General features: G+C 44.1%; 1 protein-coding gene across 1 annotated transcript in view; it reads right to left on the bottom strand.

Moving 5' to 3' along the window:
• Positions 1–9,750: 9,750 nt before the first annotated feature.
• Positions 9,751–19,348, bottom strand: part of col5a2a (collagen, type V, alpha 2a) — a 47,303-nt gene continuing 37,705 nt past the window's right edge. Inside the window, exons 42-54 of the mRNA XM_034221473.1 lie at positions 18,941–19,102; positions 17,074–17,181; positions 16,595–16,702; positions 16,438–16,491; positions 16,252–16,359; positions 15,502–15,555; positions 15,282–15,389; positions 14,105–14,158; positions 13,877–13,984; positions 13,380–13,680; positions 11,797–11,978; positions 11,450–11,692; positions 9,751–10,867 (exon numbers count right to left, since the gene is read on the bottom strand). Coding sequence (XP_034077364.1) covers positions 10,721–10,867; positions 11,450–11,692; positions 11,797–11,978; positions 13,380–13,680; positions 13,877–13,984; positions 14,105–14,158; positions 15,282–15,389; positions 15,502–15,555; positions 16,252–16,359; positions 16,438–16,491; positions 16,595–16,702; positions 17,074–17,181; positions 18,941–19,102 — 1,737 coding nt within the window. The 3' untranslated portion in view covers positions 9,751–10,720. The remainder of the gene's footprint in view (positions 10,868–11,449; positions 11,693–11,796; positions 11,979–13,379; positions 13,681–13,876; positions 13,985–14,104; positions 14,159–15,281; positions 15,390–15,501; positions 15,556–16,251; positions 16,360–16,437; positions 16,492–16,594; positions 16,703–17,073; positions 17,182–18,940; positions 19,103–19,348) is intronic.

The raw sequence follows: 19,348 nt of genomic DNA, 5'->3' as shown, positions 1-19,348 counted from the left end.
GACTGCTTATTGACTTATTTTATCTGTGTATTTTTGAGTTTGAAATGTCCTCTCTTCGCTTCAATGACTAGCCACGTTGCCAGGGTGTTGCTATGGATGGTCAACAGGTCCATCATCGTGCCCTGACCCAAACATCTCAATGGCTTTCACTTTTACATTTTCAGAATCAGAATGCCTTTATTCGTCACACAGAGGGGGAATTGACATTGTTAAAGCAAAAGTGAAGATGGAGACAACAAATATACAACACTGTTAGAAATGGCATGCACAAAATATTTAACATTTAAAAAAGTTATTTAAATATACAAGAAACATTCGTAAGACATTTCCAATGTACATATTGCACACAAGTGTTATTGCACAACAGCGGTGTCGTAGTCTGTGTTTGTTTTTGTGTTTTTACATCATTGCACATTGGTGTAATTTCACAGCAGGGGTGTCATTGTCTCCATTGTTATGTGTGGGGGGTCCACCAGGGGGCCGTGGTGGTTGTATAGTCTGAAGGAAGGAAGGAAGCAGGAAGGAAGGACCTGCGGTATCTCTCCGTGAGACAGCGGGGGTGCAGCAGCCTGTCACTGAAGGAGCTGCACAGTGAGGACAGGGTGTCCTGGAGGGACAGAGCCTTCAGTGTGGCAGCCCCCACCCTCTGGAACGCTCTCCCTGCGGAGATACGCAACATCCCCACACTTGAAGCCTTCAAAAGGGCCCTCAAGTCCCATCTGTTTGCCAAGGCTTTCGGCCCCTAAATCGATCTGTTGTTCTGTTTGTCTGTCTTTTGTTTTGTTATGTTTGTCTTTGCACTATTACTTGTGAAGCGACCTTGGGTCCCCTGAAAGGTGCTATAGAAATCGAAGCTATTATTATTATTATTATTAGGGGGGGGGGACACATCATCCAGCAGGGAGGACAGCTTGGCTCCCATTCTCCTGTCTCCCACCACCTCCACAGTGAGGACTCATGTCTCCACCCACCTCCACAGTGAGGACTCATGTCTCCCCCCACCTCCACAGTGTCCAGAGGATTCATGTCTCCACCCACCTCCACAGTGAGGACTCATGTCTCCACCCACCTCCACAGTGAGGACTCATGTCTCCCCCCACCTCCACAGTGTCCAGAGGATTCATGTCTCCACCCACCTCCACAGTGAGGACTCATGTCTCCCCCCACCTCCACAGTGTCCAGAGGACTCCTGTCTCCCACCACCTCCACAGTGAGGACTCATGTCTCCACCCACCTCCACAGTGAGGAATCATGTCTCCCCCCACCTCCACAGTGTCCAGAGGATTCATGTCTCCCTCCACCTCCACAGTGTCCAGAGGACTCCTGTCTCCCACCACCTCCACAGTGAGGACTCATGTCTCCACCCACCTCCACAGTGAGGACTCATGTCTCCCCCCACCTCCACAGTGTCCAGAGGACTCATGTCTCCCCCCACCTCCACAGTGTCCAGAGGACTCCTGTCTCCCACCACCTCCACAGTGAGGACTCATGTCTCCCCCCACCTCCACAGTGTCCAGAGAACTCATGTCTCCCCCCACCTCCACAGTGTCCAGAGGACTCCTGTCTCCCACCACCTCCACAGTGAGGACTCATGTCTCCCCCCACCTCCACAGTGTCCAGAGGATTCATGTCTCCCCCCACCTCCACAGTGTCCAGAGGACTTCTGTCTCCCACCACCTCCACAGTGAGGACTCCTGTCTCCCACCACCTCCACAGTGAGGACTCATGTCTCCCCCCACCTCCACAGTGTCCAGAGGACTCCTGTCTCCCACCACCTCCACAGTGAGGACTCATGTCTCCCCCCACCTCCACAGTGTCCAGAGGACTCCTGTCTCCCACCACCTCTACAGTGTCCAGAGGACTCCTGTCTCCCACCACCTCCACAGTGAGGACTCATGTCTCCACCCACCTCCACAGTGAGGACTCGTCTCCCCCCACCTCCACAGTGTCCAGAGGATTCATGTCTCCCCCCACCTCCACAGTGTCCAGAGGACTCCTGTCTCCCACCACCTCCACAGTGAGGACTCATGTCTCCCCCACCTCCACAGTGTCCAGAGAACTCATGTCTCCCCCCACCTCCACAGTGTCCAGAGGACTCCTGTCTCCCACCACCTCCACAGTGAGGACTCATGTCTCCCCCCACCTCCACAGTGTCCAGAGGATTCATGTCTCCTCCCACCTCCACAGTGTCCAGAGGACTCCTGTCTCCCACCACCTCCACAGTGAGGACTCCTGTCTCCCACCACCTCCACAGTGAGGACTCCTGTCTCCCACCACCTCCACAGTGAGGACTCATGTCTCCCCCCACCTCCCCAGTGTCCAGAGGACTCCTGTCTCCCACCACCTCCACAGTGAGGACTCATGTCTCCCCCCACCTCCACAGTGTCCAGAGGACTCCTGTCTCCCCCCACCTCCACAGTGTCCAGAGGACTCCTGTTTCCCACCACCTCCACAGTATCCAGAGGACTCCTGTCTCCCACCACCTCCACAGTGAGGACTCCTGTCTCCCACCACCTCCACAGTATCCAGAGGACTCCTGTCTCCCCCCACCTCCACAGTGTCCAGAGGACTCCTGTCTCCCACCACCTCCACAGTGAGGACTCCTGTCTCCCCCCACCTCCACAGTGTCCAGAGGACTCCTGTCTTCCACCACCTCCACAGTGAGGACTCATGTCTCCCCCCACCTCCACAGTGTCCAGAGGACTCCTGTTTCCCACCACCTCCACAGTATCCAGAGGACTCCTGTCTCCCACCACCTCCACAGTGAGGACTCCTGTCTCCCACCACCTCCACAGTGTCCAGAGGACTCCTGTCTCCCACCACCTCCACAGTATCCAGAGGACTCCTGTCTCCCCCCACCTCCACAGTGTCCAGAGGACTCCTGTCTCCCACCACCTCCACAGTGAGGACTCCTGTCTCCCCCCACCTCCACAGTGTCCAGAGGACTCCTGTCTCCCACTACCTCCACAGTGAGGACTCCTGTCTCCCACCACCTCCACAGTGAGGACTCCTGTCTCCCACCACCTCCACAGTGAGGACTCCTGTCTCCCACCACCTCCACAGTCTCCAGAGGACTCCTGTCTCCCACCACCTCCACAGTGAGGACTCCTGTCTCCCACCACCTCCACAGTCTCCAGAGGACTCCTGTCTCCCACCACCTCCACAGTGAGGACTCCTGTCTCCCACCACCTCCACAGTCGAAATTACGGCCCCGCCTACTTTAAGGGGAAAACAATGCAGGAGCGGGAAAAAATAGTTTCTTCAGGTCTTAAAAGTTGCTGAGTCATATATTGCACCTGCAACAACAAACAAATCCCGCGTTACGTTTTCTTTACTTCCTCTACAGAAAAAGGGACAGCAAAATAAACTATCTAATTCAGAAATCACAATTTAGGTGTTAGATTGCTGCCTGCCACTCGTCCTCCAGCAGACTGACCGTACAAAATTTCCCAATTGATTTAGATTAAACTATTGTTTAAATCTTTATTTAACCAGGTAAAATCCCATTGAGATTAACGATCTCTTTTTCAAGGGAGACCTGCAATCATTACCATCATAATTGGGCTTCCTGTAGATTAAAAAAAGCGCGGTTTTCTTAATAATTTTTTGTGATGCCAAAAACGTCAGAACAAATGGCATCGAATGTTTTTTCCCAAAAGTGGGCTGGGCCGTAATTTCGCCCGGAAGTGACGCATGTGCTCCTGTCATCTATAGAGCGGCAGAGTCACGCCTATCTACTTCCGGTCCATGGGACCTTATTTCGGAAAAATAATGTATTGAAGTCAATGGAGAGAGAACTTATCTTTCGATCCCGTTTGAATTGTGCCATGAATTACACATATGATGTTTGTCAATCTTAAAAAATAATTTCCATGTCAAAAAAGTCACAGTTTGTCGTAAAACTGTTGAAATATAAGACTATGAAAAATACGCAACTAGAAAGACTACAAATCCCAGAGTCGCGTAAGTGATGTCACAATTGTTTTCCTCCACTAAGAGATAGCTAAAATCAGCGCCATAGAGATATAATCTATCTCTATGGCGCTGGCTAAGATAAGATAACTTTAACAAGATGGCTGTGTGCTTAGTACCAGGTTGTTATCATACCAGCAATGGGTCTTGCTCGTTCTTTCGCTTCCCGTCTGATGAAAGGACCAGGAGTGGCTGGATCAAGTTAGCTATCCTAGCTAGTAACTAGCACGTTAGTTAGCATTACAGCCTTGTCATTTTTATTAGCCTTAATATGAAGTAACATTAAGTAACCCAAAAATGTTAAACAGTAAGAGTAGTAGTCATATTTCGTGAACCCTTTGAAGAGTACTGTCACACCGGTGTGATCATTCTATAATACACAATTTAAGCGGTCTACATGTGTTTTGTAGACTTGGAGAAGGCGTATGACCGAGTTCCCAGGGAGTTACTGTGGGAGGTGCTGCGGGAGTATGGGGTGAGGGGGTCTCTACTCAGGGCCATCCAATCTCTGTACTCCCAAAGCGAGAGCTGTGTCCGGGTCCTCGGCAGTAAGTCAGACCCATTTCCGGTGAGGGTTGGCCTCCGCCAGGGCTGCGCTTTGTCACCAATCCTGTTTGTAATATACATGGATCGGATTTCGAGGCGTAGTCATGGGGGAGGGGGTCTGCAGTTCGGTGGACTAAGGATTGCACCACTGCTTTTTGCAGATGATGTGGTTCTAATGGCTTCATCGGTCTGCGACCTTCAGCACTCACTGGATCGGTTCGCAACCGAGTGTGAAGCGGCTGGGATGAGGATCAGCACCTCCAAATCTGAGGCCATGGTTCTCAGCAGGAAACCGATGGACTGCCCACTTCAAGTAGGGAATGAGTCCTTACCCCAAGTGAAGGAGTTCAAGTATCTCGGGGTCTTGTTCTCGAGTGAGGGAACAATGGAGCGTGAGATGGGCCGGAGAATCGGAGCAGCGGGAGCGGTACTGCAGTCGCTTTACCGCACCGTTGTGACGAAAAGGGAGCTGAGCCAGAAGGCAAAGCTCTCTGTCTACCGGGCCATTTTCGTTCCTACCCTCACCTATGGTCATGAAGGATGGGTCATGACCGAAAGAACGAGATCGCGGATACAAGCGGCCGAGATGGGTTTTCTCCGCAGGGTGGCTGGTGTCTCCCTTAGGGATAAGGTGAGAAGTTCGGTCATCAGGGAGGGACTCGGAGTTGAGCCGCTCCTCCTTCGCGTCGAAAGGAGCCAGTTGAGGTGGTTCGGGCACCTAGTTAGGATGCCACCTGGGCGCCTCCCTAGGGAGGTGTTCCAGGCACGTCCAGCTGGGAAGAGACCAAGGGGTAGACCTAGGACCAGGTGGAGGGATTATATCTCTTCGCTGGCCTGGGAGCGCCTTGGGATCCCCCAGTCAGAGCTGGTTGATGTCGCCAGGGAAAAGAAAGTTTGGGGCTCTCTGCTGGAACTGCTACCCCCGCGACCCGACCACGGATAAGCGGAAGAAGATGGATGGATGGATGGACAATTTAAGCCCGGGGGAGAAATGCTAACGCTAGCATCGGCGATCGCCGATCTTTTCTACTTCATGCTATCTGCACAAATGGTTGACATTAAACATTAAAAAGACCAGGCAGTTCAGAGAGAATCAAAGGAAGGCCGGCAGGCAGCTTTGCATGACATTCTTCTGGACGTGTTTAATTGTGGTGATAGTGAGGGTAGTCAATCGTTTTGTTGACAAGACAGTAGTGACGGCCATCTTGGTGACGTGTGTTGTTCTGAGAGACCATAGATGTAGTTAATGGAGCGTTTCACACAAACAAATGTGTTACTTCACAGTTTTACGACACATTTTTTTTTTTTGACTTGCAAAATTATCTGTTAAGGCGAGACACCCCAGGTGAATAGGGTAATTTTTTTAACTTAAAGGTATCAGCTAGAAATTTCTCCAGTTAATTACTTACAATAAGGCAATTGTCTTTTGTATTACAAGTTTTCTGAAATAGCATGTTTAAATATGCAAATTATCCATTATCTCATTACGTATGCACATATTTTAACACATTTCAGGAATCGAAATCTGAACTTTGGATATAGCCAGATTCAAAATTCTTGTTTCATTTTGTAGTCATATTAGTATCTAAGGCTTTTACAGAAGGGATATTGGATATCTCTTTTTATCACTCCATAAATCAGAAAATACTATCAACAGCCCTAAAATATCCATTTTCGCCATGTTTTTAGGTATTTAATGTTGTATAATTCAGGCTATGAATGATATATGGACAAACCCTTCTGTAAAAGCCTTCATAATATTGATAGGAATATAACTGGAAGGTTTGGTGCTACTGAAGTTCAAATTTCGAACTCAGAGTAGGAGAAAAAACTCATTTTGAGAAAACGACCTTTAAAGATTGCAGTGAGGCGCTCGCTAAACCCTCCTGTTCTTTGGATGACAGCTTGCGCATCGACGCACTCCGTGAAGGTATTTCATGTTCAGGGTCATTTTTTTTCTTATAACCTTGCTTCGTGCAAGTGACAATTGTTGTCGTCTTCTCTGTGAACGTTTTTTTCGCCGTTCTTTTTGCATTTTGAGATTTCAATTTCTAGCTGAAAGCTAACCAGGAAGTGTTTTAGCACACCACGTGACGCATCTGAACGAATCACGTTGTCATAAATTGACACCAGCCAATGAGATTTCGTTTCTTGGTTTAAGACCCCTTTGTGCTTTCACGATTGGTTGCTGATACAAAGGAAATGACCATATTTGGATCCGATGAGATTGTGCAGGAGAGACACAGCTTTCCAGCGATACCTCTGTTGACATGGTGCACACAGCGGTCGTGGTATTTTATGTTACGTTAGAATGCTAACTTTTGGTGAATTTAGGAGAAATCTACAGACGCAAATAGACAAACTATAGTAAAATAAACACTTAAATGTGTATTTTGTACGTTTTCCTTCCAAAAGCCTGAAAGAAAACATGTTATGGAATCAAAATAGCACAAAATCTCAAAATTGACCTATACTTGAAAAACGATGTTTTCGCCTGCCGTGTCTCGCCTTAAATTGACAAACATCATATGTGTAATTTGTGGCACAATTCAAACGGGATCGAAAGATAACGTTTCTCTCGCCATTGACTTCAATACATAATTTTTCCGAAATAAGGTCCCATGGGTCGGAAGTAGATGGGCGGTACTTCGCCTCTCTATGTCGAAAATATTAGTAGAGTATAAAATGTCAGAAAAAATGTGTCGAACTGAATATTATATTTGTCAATAATATTGGGAAAACAACATATTAAAGTATGCTGAAAATATTTGAAAGAATTACTTAGACAAATGATTAGATACAATTTCATATCATGGTATGTCAAAAATAAAAACATATAATGTATGTTAAAAATGAATACAAAAACTGACATAGCATAGTTTAAAAAATAGTATACTACATCGTTAATATCAGAAGAACTACATAGGATGTCGGAATATCTTAGAAAAACGTCTTGGACTGGAACGCTTGTTGGCGTGCGAGGATTATAAAGTTGGTCAACTATCACTTGAAACAGAGACGAACCTAAATGTACTCGTACTTATTAAATAATGTGATCACATGATTCCTTCTGATATTATTGCAGATCTGCTGTAAGCTAGCTAGCTAACGTAGCCTAGTCATTTCAAATATACAGACAAAACACATACAGTTCGCAAACAGAGGCTGTTTCTCAAAGACGAGGACGCTCCCTTGGTAGGACATGTCCTTCCGAGTCAGGTCCTTCAGAGGCTAGGCAAGAATCCTTCCTGGCATTCGGAGAACGAAGAATGGAACAGGCTAGCAAGTGTGCAGGTGTGCGTCATATGCAAGGCCCCGCCTTAAATTGAGCACGATTTGTTTGAAGACTCATAACTGATTTGCGAAGATCGAAGATGTACTTGAGTAACTGTATTTTGTAAAATTATTATCTCTCCAGGACAGAACCACTAAAATAACATAAAACGTTCTCCTTCTGTTTGCAGCCTTGAAAAAGTCCTGGAGGATAAGCAGCCATAAGAAAATCATAAAATCACCATCACAAATCAATAATAATATGTGTATTCATATATCATACTTGATGTCTGCAAACCTTTTTTACACATATTGGTGCACATTGTTGCATAAACCACAAATATCAACAAAAGAGGCAAAGTCAAAACAAGGTTCATTTTAATTATTTATTTAGGTGCAAAATGCTCTAAGGCACGGAGCCCCTTAGGGGACATGGAGAATAAAAAAGAATTATTTAAAAAAAAAAAAAAAAATGTTTTGCAATTTAGTTGCAAAACTTTTAATTTAGCTCAATGTACTTCCTGGTCAGTTCGGCAACACAGAAACCACAACAATGGAGCGGTTCATCTATTTTACTTTGAGCTTGGCCTTAAATATAAAGATATAACATCAGTGCTTGGCAATAGGCACAGGTTTCACATAAGTGAAAGACACCTCAAGAGAACACTCAGAGCGAGGGGACATCCACGTCGCAAAGCATACTCTGAGCTGAGTTATTGACAGATTCGAATTTCGCGGATCAATAACTCATGAACATAACGTTGTAAAAATACAAACATGACTTTACAATCATAGCAAGGTAGACAACGAGCTACGGAGTAATTTTTATCAGAACAGTTCGATACGCACCGTCATCCAAGCTAAACTTCAAGAATTTGTCACAATCTGCTGTTGGAGGAGGGAGAAGAGTGCTTAGGGACCGTCTACAAACTGCAACGGGGTTTTGCGAGATATTGCAAAGGTTTTGCGATATGTCGCAAAACTTTTTTTTAATTTTTTTAAATAACTTTCTTCTCCATGTCCCCTGGGGCTCCGTACTAAGCTCTCATTCAAACCTAAGTCTGCTTCTTTGGTGTGCACCAGACCAGAGTTTGTTACATTGTTTCATTTTTCAGAAGGTTCGGTATGCGTTCACACGGGCAAAACTCAAACGGACTATAAACTTTAAACACAAGTCATGTGCACATTTACTACACCACTGAACATACTTACGTTTAAATGTGTACTGCCTGGATTCTGCCATTTTCCGCCAAAGATTTGGGAAATTGGTCCGTGCGCAAAAAATTGAGGGTCATTCAACACCGCAGAGGATACTCATGTGCATCCTTGAAATTTCCTGCAGCAAAGAATTCATTCCTCGGTAGAATTCCAAGGATCCTGTACATTGGAACAGTCCTTCGGCGGGATTCGATGACATAGCATCCTTGAAATAGTGGCTCTGAAGGATCCTTCCTTGACATTGAGAAGCACCCACTGACTGTGCGAGAGTTACCTTTGGCCAACTCCGGTCCCAGCTGTGTGCGTCACTTTTTAGTGTCCCCGTTTCCGTTGTGTTTTCAGCTTCTTACAGCGATTCGTTTAGGGTTTCAGTAAACCCTGGGTATGTGTTGTCAAGTTGGTGAAGATGTTTAATCAGTTCAAAACGTTTCTTCTAATATTATTGTGTGGGCCGTTGAAGTGTTTACCCTTCCTTTTTCTCAAAACAATACATTTTGATCATAATATTGATCAAAAAGAATCGCGATTATTATTTTGGCTTTTACTGTGCAGGATAAAGTGTATTAAGTGAGTACACATGTAGCTGCTTCTTACTTTCCATTGAGGGGTTTGAATATTTGAAAAGGTGTACACTGTAATATTGTTCAACCACACCCCCCCATTTAAAAAATCCCAACTGAACAATGAAAATGACAAACAAAGGACCTTGTTGCACCTGAATCAATATGACAAGAGCTTGGGGGGATTAACAAGCAGTTTGTTTAATTATTGCATAGCAAGAAATACAAAGCAAATGCACTCACAGCCACCTTAATCTATAAAAGTGGTTATAAAAAAGAGTTCAAGAGCATATAAGTGTCGTAAAAGGGGGAACTGACATGCATAAAAGAAAATCTGTGCAAGCTTTCACTGTAGGACATTGGAATTGAAATGGGAAATAAAAGTTACAAATCACCACACACCAATCACACGACACCATATTGGTCTCTCCGTTGTCGACAGAAAGATCTTTATTGTACCCCCCCGCCCTGTGGCGTGCAGCCGGTGGGAGCGCACGAGGATCACACTACTTACAAACAGCACCTGTGAAAGAAGATGTACATGTAGTGTCATCGGTGACGAGGTAGCTAACACTGAGGAATGGACAGTCTTAATGTGTCTTTAATGTTCTACACAGTCGGTGGTACAGAGTTTTAAAATACACAAACTGTCTTGAGAAAAATACCGGCGCCAGTGAACGCATCATCGGCTTTATTCGTTTCCTCAATAGCACCACAATGTTGTTGTATATGCAAACAGTACAAACAATAAAGGATAGACAAATCTGTAAAAAAGTAGCGGGACAACATTTGGCTTCAGTGGGGTTTCTCTACGCCTATAAACAGCAGTTTATTACTACTTTAATGCTTTCATATTCATAAATCTTTGGCAATGTTACTTTGTGAAATAAAATTAAAATGGAAATATCTTTGGAGCATCGTAGTGAGCCGAACAAGACCACAGAGGAATGATTCTTACCACTTGTTTTAAGTAAATCCCAAACATTCATTGTAACTTACAAATCTTCGATGTCTTGAACTGGGTTGAAGGCACAATAAATATCCTGCCACCGGCCACAATAGTCCTCAGTACAAGTATGTACAAAGTGGCTGATCTCTCAGCTGTCAAGTTCAACAGTCTCAGGATTCTCCTCCAGTCCCCGCTGACCGTTTTACAAGAAGCACACGGGCCCGATGTCCATGCCGAACTCTTGATCCGGGCCTCCAATGTCCACGGGGGCAAAGTCCACGATAGGAAGTCTGGCCGTTTTCTGTGTCCTGTACTCAAACACTGTCTTGCCCCACTGGCCATTCGCTTGCTGTAAGAGATGGAGGGAAAAAGCTCAGTTAATAACTCAATAGTTCTCTACAGTGAACAGCCTTACATCTCAGTGACATGGAGTGTTTCTGGATCCTCACTAACTCCAGGAATCTTCAATAAGTCAAATCTAATTGTTTTAAAATCTCATGAAAAGACCAAAACCTACAATGAAACGATAGCATTAACAAGTATTTCCTGCCATTCACAGCCTGATATATTATGTGTCTGTGCTACAGAGCAACACTGACCCCCTGTACACTTGGGCTTACATTGTCTGAGGCGGCAAGAAGCCTAGACTAAATGATGTTTCTGAAAGCATTTGAGGCAATGCAGATACATCATTTAGATTTAGATTTGATCAGCCCTACAGAGTTTGACTCTCTGATCTGAGTTCACTAACTATAATGACACTGCAATAGAGAGTCATCTGCTCTGATTGGTTGATTTCATTAGCAGGTTAACTGTCTCCTACTCTTTTGTTACATTTTATTTATTAATAAAAAATGGTTATCATTGTTGATTTTGGTCTTTCCATGGGATGTGTTGATATCAACAGGTCATAATGGCTGAGGGGACTCACTGAGCAGGAGTCCTCCACCACGGTGTATCTGAAGCGGTTGTTGCCCTCTGCTTTGAGCTCCAGGTCGTTGGAGCCCTTCAGGATCACGGCCTTCTTCAGGTTGCCATTCTTCTGGTCCTTGTAGCCCACAGAGTTCTTGCAGTGGTAGGTGATGCTCTGAGAGGCCTCTTTGGAAAGCAGGCGGATGAAGGTCATCTGAACGGTGACGGCGTTCAGCGGCTGATCTTTATTGCCATAAATGAACTAGAGACACAAAAACAGACATCAGTACAGAGGCAGTTTATCCTAGCCTGTAGATATATGTTGTTTCTCTCCCCCTCTCCCCCTCTCCCCCTCTAAGAGCTCACATGTGTTCCGCGGTTCATGTCGGCTCCGAACCACACAGGCTTGTTCCTGGAGGTGCTCCACCACTGTTTCCGGGGGATGCTGTCTGGGTTGGCAGCGATGCACGTCTCTCCAGTGTCCATGTTGCAGTGCACTCTGATGGCGTCCTCCACACTGCCCTGGTTTGGATCCACCCAGTACTCACCTGCACAACAACACCATCAACACATGCACTTTAGTGTGTGAACACAATTATAAGCTAACCTAGTTTAAATCAGAAAGAAACAAATAATTGCAGCACAGATAGGACACACTTTTGTGCAGAACTTTTAGTAAAAGCAAACAATCATTAGATACACCGGCATAACGTAAAGATAATTCGGTGCCACTTTACAATAAGACTACCCTTAAAAAGGGTTTACGAATAGTTTGTAATTCATTTATTAATTAGATTGTGAACACTTTATAAATCATTAATAAGCTATTATATGACATGAGATAAACAGGGTAACTGCCAAATAGTGAGCCCACATTCATCTGTACTGCTGTAACTCATTAATAAATGGTGATTTGTTTCACTCTTTACAATAAGGCTCCCTTTTGGCAGCTATAAATGTTATTAACTCGTAAATAAATGGTCATAAGAGATGCCAAGAAACATCAAGATGGAAGGGGGGGAATCAACTCAGTGAACAACAGATACCAAGGATGCTGGCTGATGAAGAAGACGAAGTAAGCTAGGTAGCCAATATAAGGCTTAGCAGTAGGCTACAGCTAAATGTGGGCTCACTATTTGGCAAGATGACTAAGCCTTATATTGGCTAGCTTACTTTGTCTTCTTCATCAGCCAGCATCCTTGGTATCTGTTGCTCACTGAGTTTATTCTCGCTAAGTAGCAAATGTAAGGCTTAGTCATCTTGCCAAATAGTGTTGATGTATGAAAACTATGTTAGAACTGGTTTATAAATGGTTCTTAATGATTAATAAAGTGTTTACAACCTCATTCATAACCTAATTATAAACCCTTTATGAATCCTTTATAAGGGTAGTCTTATTGTAAAGTGGTACCGATACATCAAACTGTTTAAAGTGAACAACACTGTGAGTCTGTTCCGTCTGTGTTTCTTAACTCAGGCTCTCATTTTTCACTTCTCTACATGATATCAAGCTACACAGATGTTTAAGTCTCACAATGTGAGGATGCTCTCCATAATCCTGATGATGAAAATTCACCATGATGAATGTGTCTTAACTGCTATTCACTGTAAAACCCTTTATTGTCTAAACTTCCCCACCCCTGAATCACACTAGTATCTCTAGTATCTATTTTTATTTAAATAATTGTTTCCCTCTTGTCTTCTTTCATATTTTCATGTGGATGAAGTAAAGTTGTACAAATAAAACCGCAGGCGAAAGTGTGAATGTGTTTCTCAAGGCCGCCTAGTCTGAATAAAAAAACAATTTTCAGAAACCCTATACAGTCTCATAGAGCAACAGAAACAGGAAGACAAAGGAGTTCATGTCAGTTCTGATTGGCCCACAGTAGGTGTAGAAGACAGATTCATGTAACATATCTACAGCATATTCCCTCTGTCTGCTGACTCACCGCTGGTCTTGGCGGGGTAGCACCTCTTCAGGTCGTCACAGGTGCGGGCCGGGTGCTTCTTGCTGCCGTCGGGGCTCTTCATGCTGCTGATCTGGCTGCTGAGGGCCTTCAGGGTGGCCTGCACGCCGGGGTCCACCGCCTGGATGGTGGAGCCGTTGCTGTTGGGCATGGCCTCGTCCTCGCTGAACTCTGGAGGGCCGGAGTCGTAGTCGTGAAGGCCGCTGAAGAGGTAATCTCCGGCAGCAGTGGGGGGTCCTGGGGGGCCGGGGAGTCCGGCGGGTCCAGACTCTCCTGGAGGCCCCTGAGGATTAATGGAGAGGTTTTATTTACTGGTCTGTGTGTACTGCAATAACGGATTATATTGTTCCTGTTCCCTTCTAACTGAACATCTGCTGGAAACATGTCCAGCAGTTGAATGATGTCTCCTCACATCTGCCTTCTTTTTACCATTTACTGCCATCGTTTTATTAGTTTAGCTCTGCATAGAGAGTAAATACCTCGGGTCCAACTTCTCCACTCAGTCCTCGAGTTCCAGGAGGGCCCATGGGTCCGGGCTGTCCGATGTACCCTTCCTTTCCGTAGGGCCCGATGGGTCCTGGAGGTCCCTGAACCACAATCATGTTACAGACTGTTAGTGATAAAACCAGGAGTTGGGTTTTACAGTGATTTCTGGTGTAAAACTCAAATATACTGTGTGTTTTCTGCATGGTTGAGTTGATATTTACCCTGGCTCCTCCTGGTCCGACGATTCCTGAAGCTCCCTGCTCTCCTGTTGTACCCTAAAGTAAGAATTCAATCATTCATAAGCTTTACACACATAATTTACCCACACTGCTGGAATTCAAAATGTTCCCAGAAAGCACAGGTGTGGCATCGCTTGCTGTCTATGAGCCTCAGAAAGATACTGAAGCAGGAGACGTTACATGTTGGAACATCACCATACAGCTTAAGACTATTTCTGAAAACCCTAATCGAAGATACCCAACCCCAAGTTGCTCCTGTAGGCAGGTCTTTGTATTGAAGTGTATGACGGCACCTTGTGAAAGTGTCAGCTAAATGACATCTATATCCCAGCTGCTCTAACATTTTCTTCCGTCAGACATCTTGTACTGACTGCAGTGAGGTCCTCAGGATACCCAGACATCAGATTTTGAGTCTACTTTCTATTCTTTGATACTGAAATGAAAGCGTGGGAATGTGGTGGAGCTTCTCTTTAACTGCAGCACTAGGATTTTAGCATAAGCTAGCTTTATCAACCCCAGGGTGAAATCTGCAGGAGAACTCCATTTGGAGGCCTGAATACAACCTCAACCCAAAACACAATGCACTTTGACTTTGATCATTGTGTTCAATATTTGTGACGTATACAGGGACTAAATTATGTCCAAGCGCAAAACTTGACTTAGATAAGAAGTCTGTGCTCTGCTTGTCCTTGGTGTGAGACTAAATCAAACCATTACTGAAAACATGAAGTATTTCCAATACATCAAATCAACTGACTCATTTAGTTGCATGTGTTATTCAGCTAGTTTGCCTGATGTTCCAAGGTTTAGAAATAAAGCTAGCCCAGACTTGGACTCACTCAAACCAAAGGATCATTGTTCTGATATCTTACAGGCTGAGAGCCGGTCAGAGAGTTCATTGAAGTCCATTCCACTACATCCATCTAAAGCACAGTAATCAAGCTGGAATCAGAGGACTCTCAGTGGATCACTTGGTGCCTGAACTTTACAGCATTACAGTTGAGGCATACAAAACGGAACTGAAATAGTTTAAAGTTGAGTTAATGCATTTCAACTTTGAATTGCTTGCCCACTTCCTATGCATTTCAAACACAGTGGACAGGAGGTAATCTGAGAGGAGCCGTCACTCAGGTCTTCAGGATCAGACTGGGTTACTTACTGGAGGTCCAGGAAGTCCCTGCAGACCGGTGAAGCCTCGGTGTCCCTTCTGCCCTCTCTCGCCGTGGTCTCCCAGGTCACCCTTATCTCCTCTTGGTCCTTGGGGTCCCTGAATTAGAAAGATTGAACTCATGTCATGATCATTGATTGGAAATGGTGAAGTTCTTTCCATGTTTTTAGTGTGCATTAGTGCGCCATGTAGCTGCATGATGTTGACTCACCACTAATCCTCTCTTCCCCGCGGAGCCAGGGGGGCCGAGGGGTCCTCTGGAGCCCTGCAACATGAGTGACATCATTAGAAATCCCAGAGGCAACACACACCTCTGCCAAACTCTGTCTAAAGACTGCTTCCTGTACTCGAACACATGGATCTGTCTCTGTGTTCAGACCTGATCCAAACCTGGCTACTCTTCAATCAGATCCTCCTGCAGAGTGTAATCATGTGTTATTGAAGTCTTCCTGCTGATGGACTCACACACAGAGCTGTCCCCATGGTCCTCTGTTTACATTTGAAGCTTCTCCTGAGGTCTGAATTGTCTGATGAGTCTTTCTTTATGAAGTCAACTTTCTTTACATACTGTAAGTTGGTAGTGTTTGTGTGGCAAGTGGGAGAGCAAAGAGTTTTTTAACCGCAGTTAACTTGGTTGAGATATTGGTTTGAAAGGCCAAACGTCAATAAATATGGATGAAACAGAGTATTTAAATAAAACCATGATTTTCTGTACTTTTTCAATAAATGCTGACTTTTTGACATCCCATTGTCTTATAGGAAACGTTTGGACAGAAATAGTCCCAACTTGTTATAATATTGTGTAGCCTTGTCTTTTTTTGGAACCATCCAACAGTATACCATTTAATCAGAAAAAACCCTCGAAATAATCGTTTTACTGTTGATTTAGGTTTGGTGTTATGAAAAATCTTAGTTTAATCATTTAAAAATCATTGGTTCTGCGATAAGAAAGCCCACTCACAGCCTCTCCTCTCTTGCCGGCATCACCCGGAGACCCCACAGGGCCTGGGGTGCCGGGGAGTCCCTGAGAACCAATCAGACCCTCTGGACCAGAGTCTCCTCGGTCTCCCTGTAAGAGTAACATCATCAGTCACTAACAGTGTGTAAAACAACACAGGGGACACCTTTAATTTGCTTTGTCTCTTACTCTTTGTCCCAGATTTCCATCTTTGCCTGGGGGCCCGTCGGATCCTGCAGGGCCCTGAGGAGCACAGAGGCAAACATTAGGAGAGCTGTCAACATTACAGACGTGCAGCCTGTGTGATATCTGGTGAGAAACACAGCATATTTAGATGTGTACTCACATCAGGGCCAGGGTCCCCACGAGGTCCGTTAGCACCTGGTACACCGACTGGTCCTGAGGGGCCTTTGTCCCCTGAGGGTCCTGTCAAGCCCTGTTTTCCTGGAGGCCCCTAAAAAAAGAAGCAGACAAATCAAAATGCAGCAGTAAAAAGACCTTTTTAACAAACTGTAACTCACTTAACTTGACTTCAAGGGTCAGAAATGTATGCAAATTAGCTTAAACTTAAGAAAATTCAGTTTTAACCTTCAAGATGTCAAGATTCAAAGGTTTATTGTCATTACATCGACAAAACTATGGTGTAATCATGTAAAGTTCAGAACAATTTGAATCCAAAAAGGGATTCTCATAATGTGATGAATCGGCAGGGGAAGTTTTGTGATGATATTGCTTAGTTCAAATAATTCATCCACGTTCATCTTCCTGCTGAGACCAGCAGTCGCAGCTTTACTATATGCTTCATTTTCAGACTCAGATACTGACCCCGGTTCCTGGGAGGCCGGGCATCCCGCGCTCCCCCCTCTGACCAGGAAGACCCACAATGCCTCTCTGTCCTGTTGTTCCATCTGGGCCTGGGGGACCATCTGGACCCTGAAGGACAAACACAAGCAGAACATTGAGTAGATCCAAAATACATCTATTTCTTTATATTCCATTTTGTAGTTTTACTTTTTTTTGTTGCTTAAGGCGAGACACGGTAGGCAAAAACATCGTTTTTCAAGTACTGGTCAATTTTGAGATTTTGTGCTATTTTGATTCCATAACATGTTTTCTTTCAGGCTTTTGGAAGGAAAACGTACAAAATACACATTTAAGTGTTTATTTTACTATAGTTTGTCAATTTGCGTCTGTAGATTTCTCCTAAATTCACCAAAATGTAGCATTCTAACGTAACATAAAGTACCGCGACCGCTGTGTGCACCATGTCAACAGAGGTATCGCTGGAAAGCTGTGTCTCTCCTGCACAATCTCATCGGATCCAAATATGGTCATTTCCTTTGTATCAGCAACCAATCGTGAAAGCACAAAGGGGTCTTAAAACAAGAAACGAAATCTCATTGGCTGGTGTCAATTTATGACAACGTGATTCGTTCAGATGCGTCACGTGGTGTGCTAAAACACTTCCTGGTTAGCTTTCAGCTAGAAATTGAAATCTCAAAATGCCAAAAGAACGGCGAAAAAAACGTTCACAGAGAAGACGACAACAATTGTCACTTGCACGAAGCAAGGTTATATAAAAAAAAATGACCCTGAACATGAAATACCTTCACGGAGTGCGTCGAGGCGCAAGCTGTCATCCAAAGAACAGGAGGGTTTAGCTAGCGCCTCACTGCAATCTTTAAAGGTCGTTTTCTCAAAATGAGTTTTTTCTCCTACTCTGAGTTCGAAATTTCAACTTCAGTAGCACTTACATTCACCAAACATTCCAGTTATATTCCTATCAATATTATGAAGGCTTTTACAGAAGGGTTTGTTCATATATAATTCATAGCCTGAATTATACAACATTGTATACCTAAAAACATGGCGAAAATGGATATTTTAGGGCTATTGACAGTATTTTCTGATTTATGGAGTGATAAAAAGAGATATCCAATATCCCTTCTGTAAAAGCCTTAGATACTAATATGACTACAAAATGACACAAGAATTTTGAATCTGGCTATATCCAAAGTTCAGATTTCGATTCCTGAAATGTGTTAAAATATGTGCATATTTAATGAGATAATGGGTAATTTGCATATTTAAACATGCTATTTCAGAAAACGTGTAATACAAAAGACAATTGCCTTATTGTAAGTAATTAACTGGAGACATTTCTAGCTGATACCTTTAAGTTAAAAAAATTACCCTATTCACCTGGGGTGTCTCGCCTTAAAAGCAATATATGGGTTTGTTCATGTATAAAATCGTTACTACAAATAATCCAGTAGTTTTAACGGACACAGATTTCTTCCAATAGGAAGATTGTGATTCAACAGAATGAGCAATTACTACTCATTATTGCAGTATTCTGGTATTATTCCTGCATTTCATCACTTTAAATAATAGGTTCCATGTTTGAGCATTATTAGTATTATTTACAATGTTGATAAATGTTCTAGTATACATATCTGTTTACATGTTTTTATTTCATCACATAATGAATGTTGCTATTTATTGTTGTTATATATTGTTTGTTATATCTTACATATTTAATATGCTTATTATTTCATTATGTTAGTATATATTCCTATTCTGGAATGGAAGCAACACAATTCCCCTGGGATCAATCATTTCTGATCTGATTCAGAATGTAATGAAACTAACTACATGTAAAATGGGCACAACAAGAAGAGCATGTTCTTACCGTGGGTCCGTCCTCTCCAGAGTCCCCTTTGTCTCCGGAGCTGCCGGGGGGTCCGGCTGGTCCTTTCTCTCCTTGTCTGCCGTTAGATCCATTGTCTCCACGGAGACCAACAGGACCCTCTTTACCAGGAGCTCCCAGGGGTCCGGGCTCTCCCAGTGGACCCTGGCAGGAGATGGAAGTGTTGATGAGATAGAGCAGTGTTTCTCAAACTTTTTCATACCAAGGACCACTTAACCAATCAAAAAACGCTCGCGGACCACCTAACTCCACAAATATCCAAAATCACACCTTTTTTCTAGAACAGATTACAAATCGCCTGAAAATGGTACAAACAAGTGGCAACATGTGTGATGAAGGTGTTGCGCTGGGCTATGTCATACAATCAAAGTGAAACTTAAGCTCGCTCCA

This window comes from Gymnodraco acuticeps, unplaced genomic scaffold, assembly GCF_902827175.1.
Source record: "Gymnodraco acuticeps unplaced genomic scaffold, fGymAcu1.1, whole genome shotgun sequence".
NCBI classification, from domain to species: Eukaryota; Metazoa; Chordata; class Actinopteri; order Perciformes; family Bathydraconidae; genus Gymnodraco; species Gymnodraco acuticeps.
The sequence above is the reverse complement of the archived record's forward strand: the minus strand, read 5'-3'. Positions and strand labels throughout refer to the sequence as shown.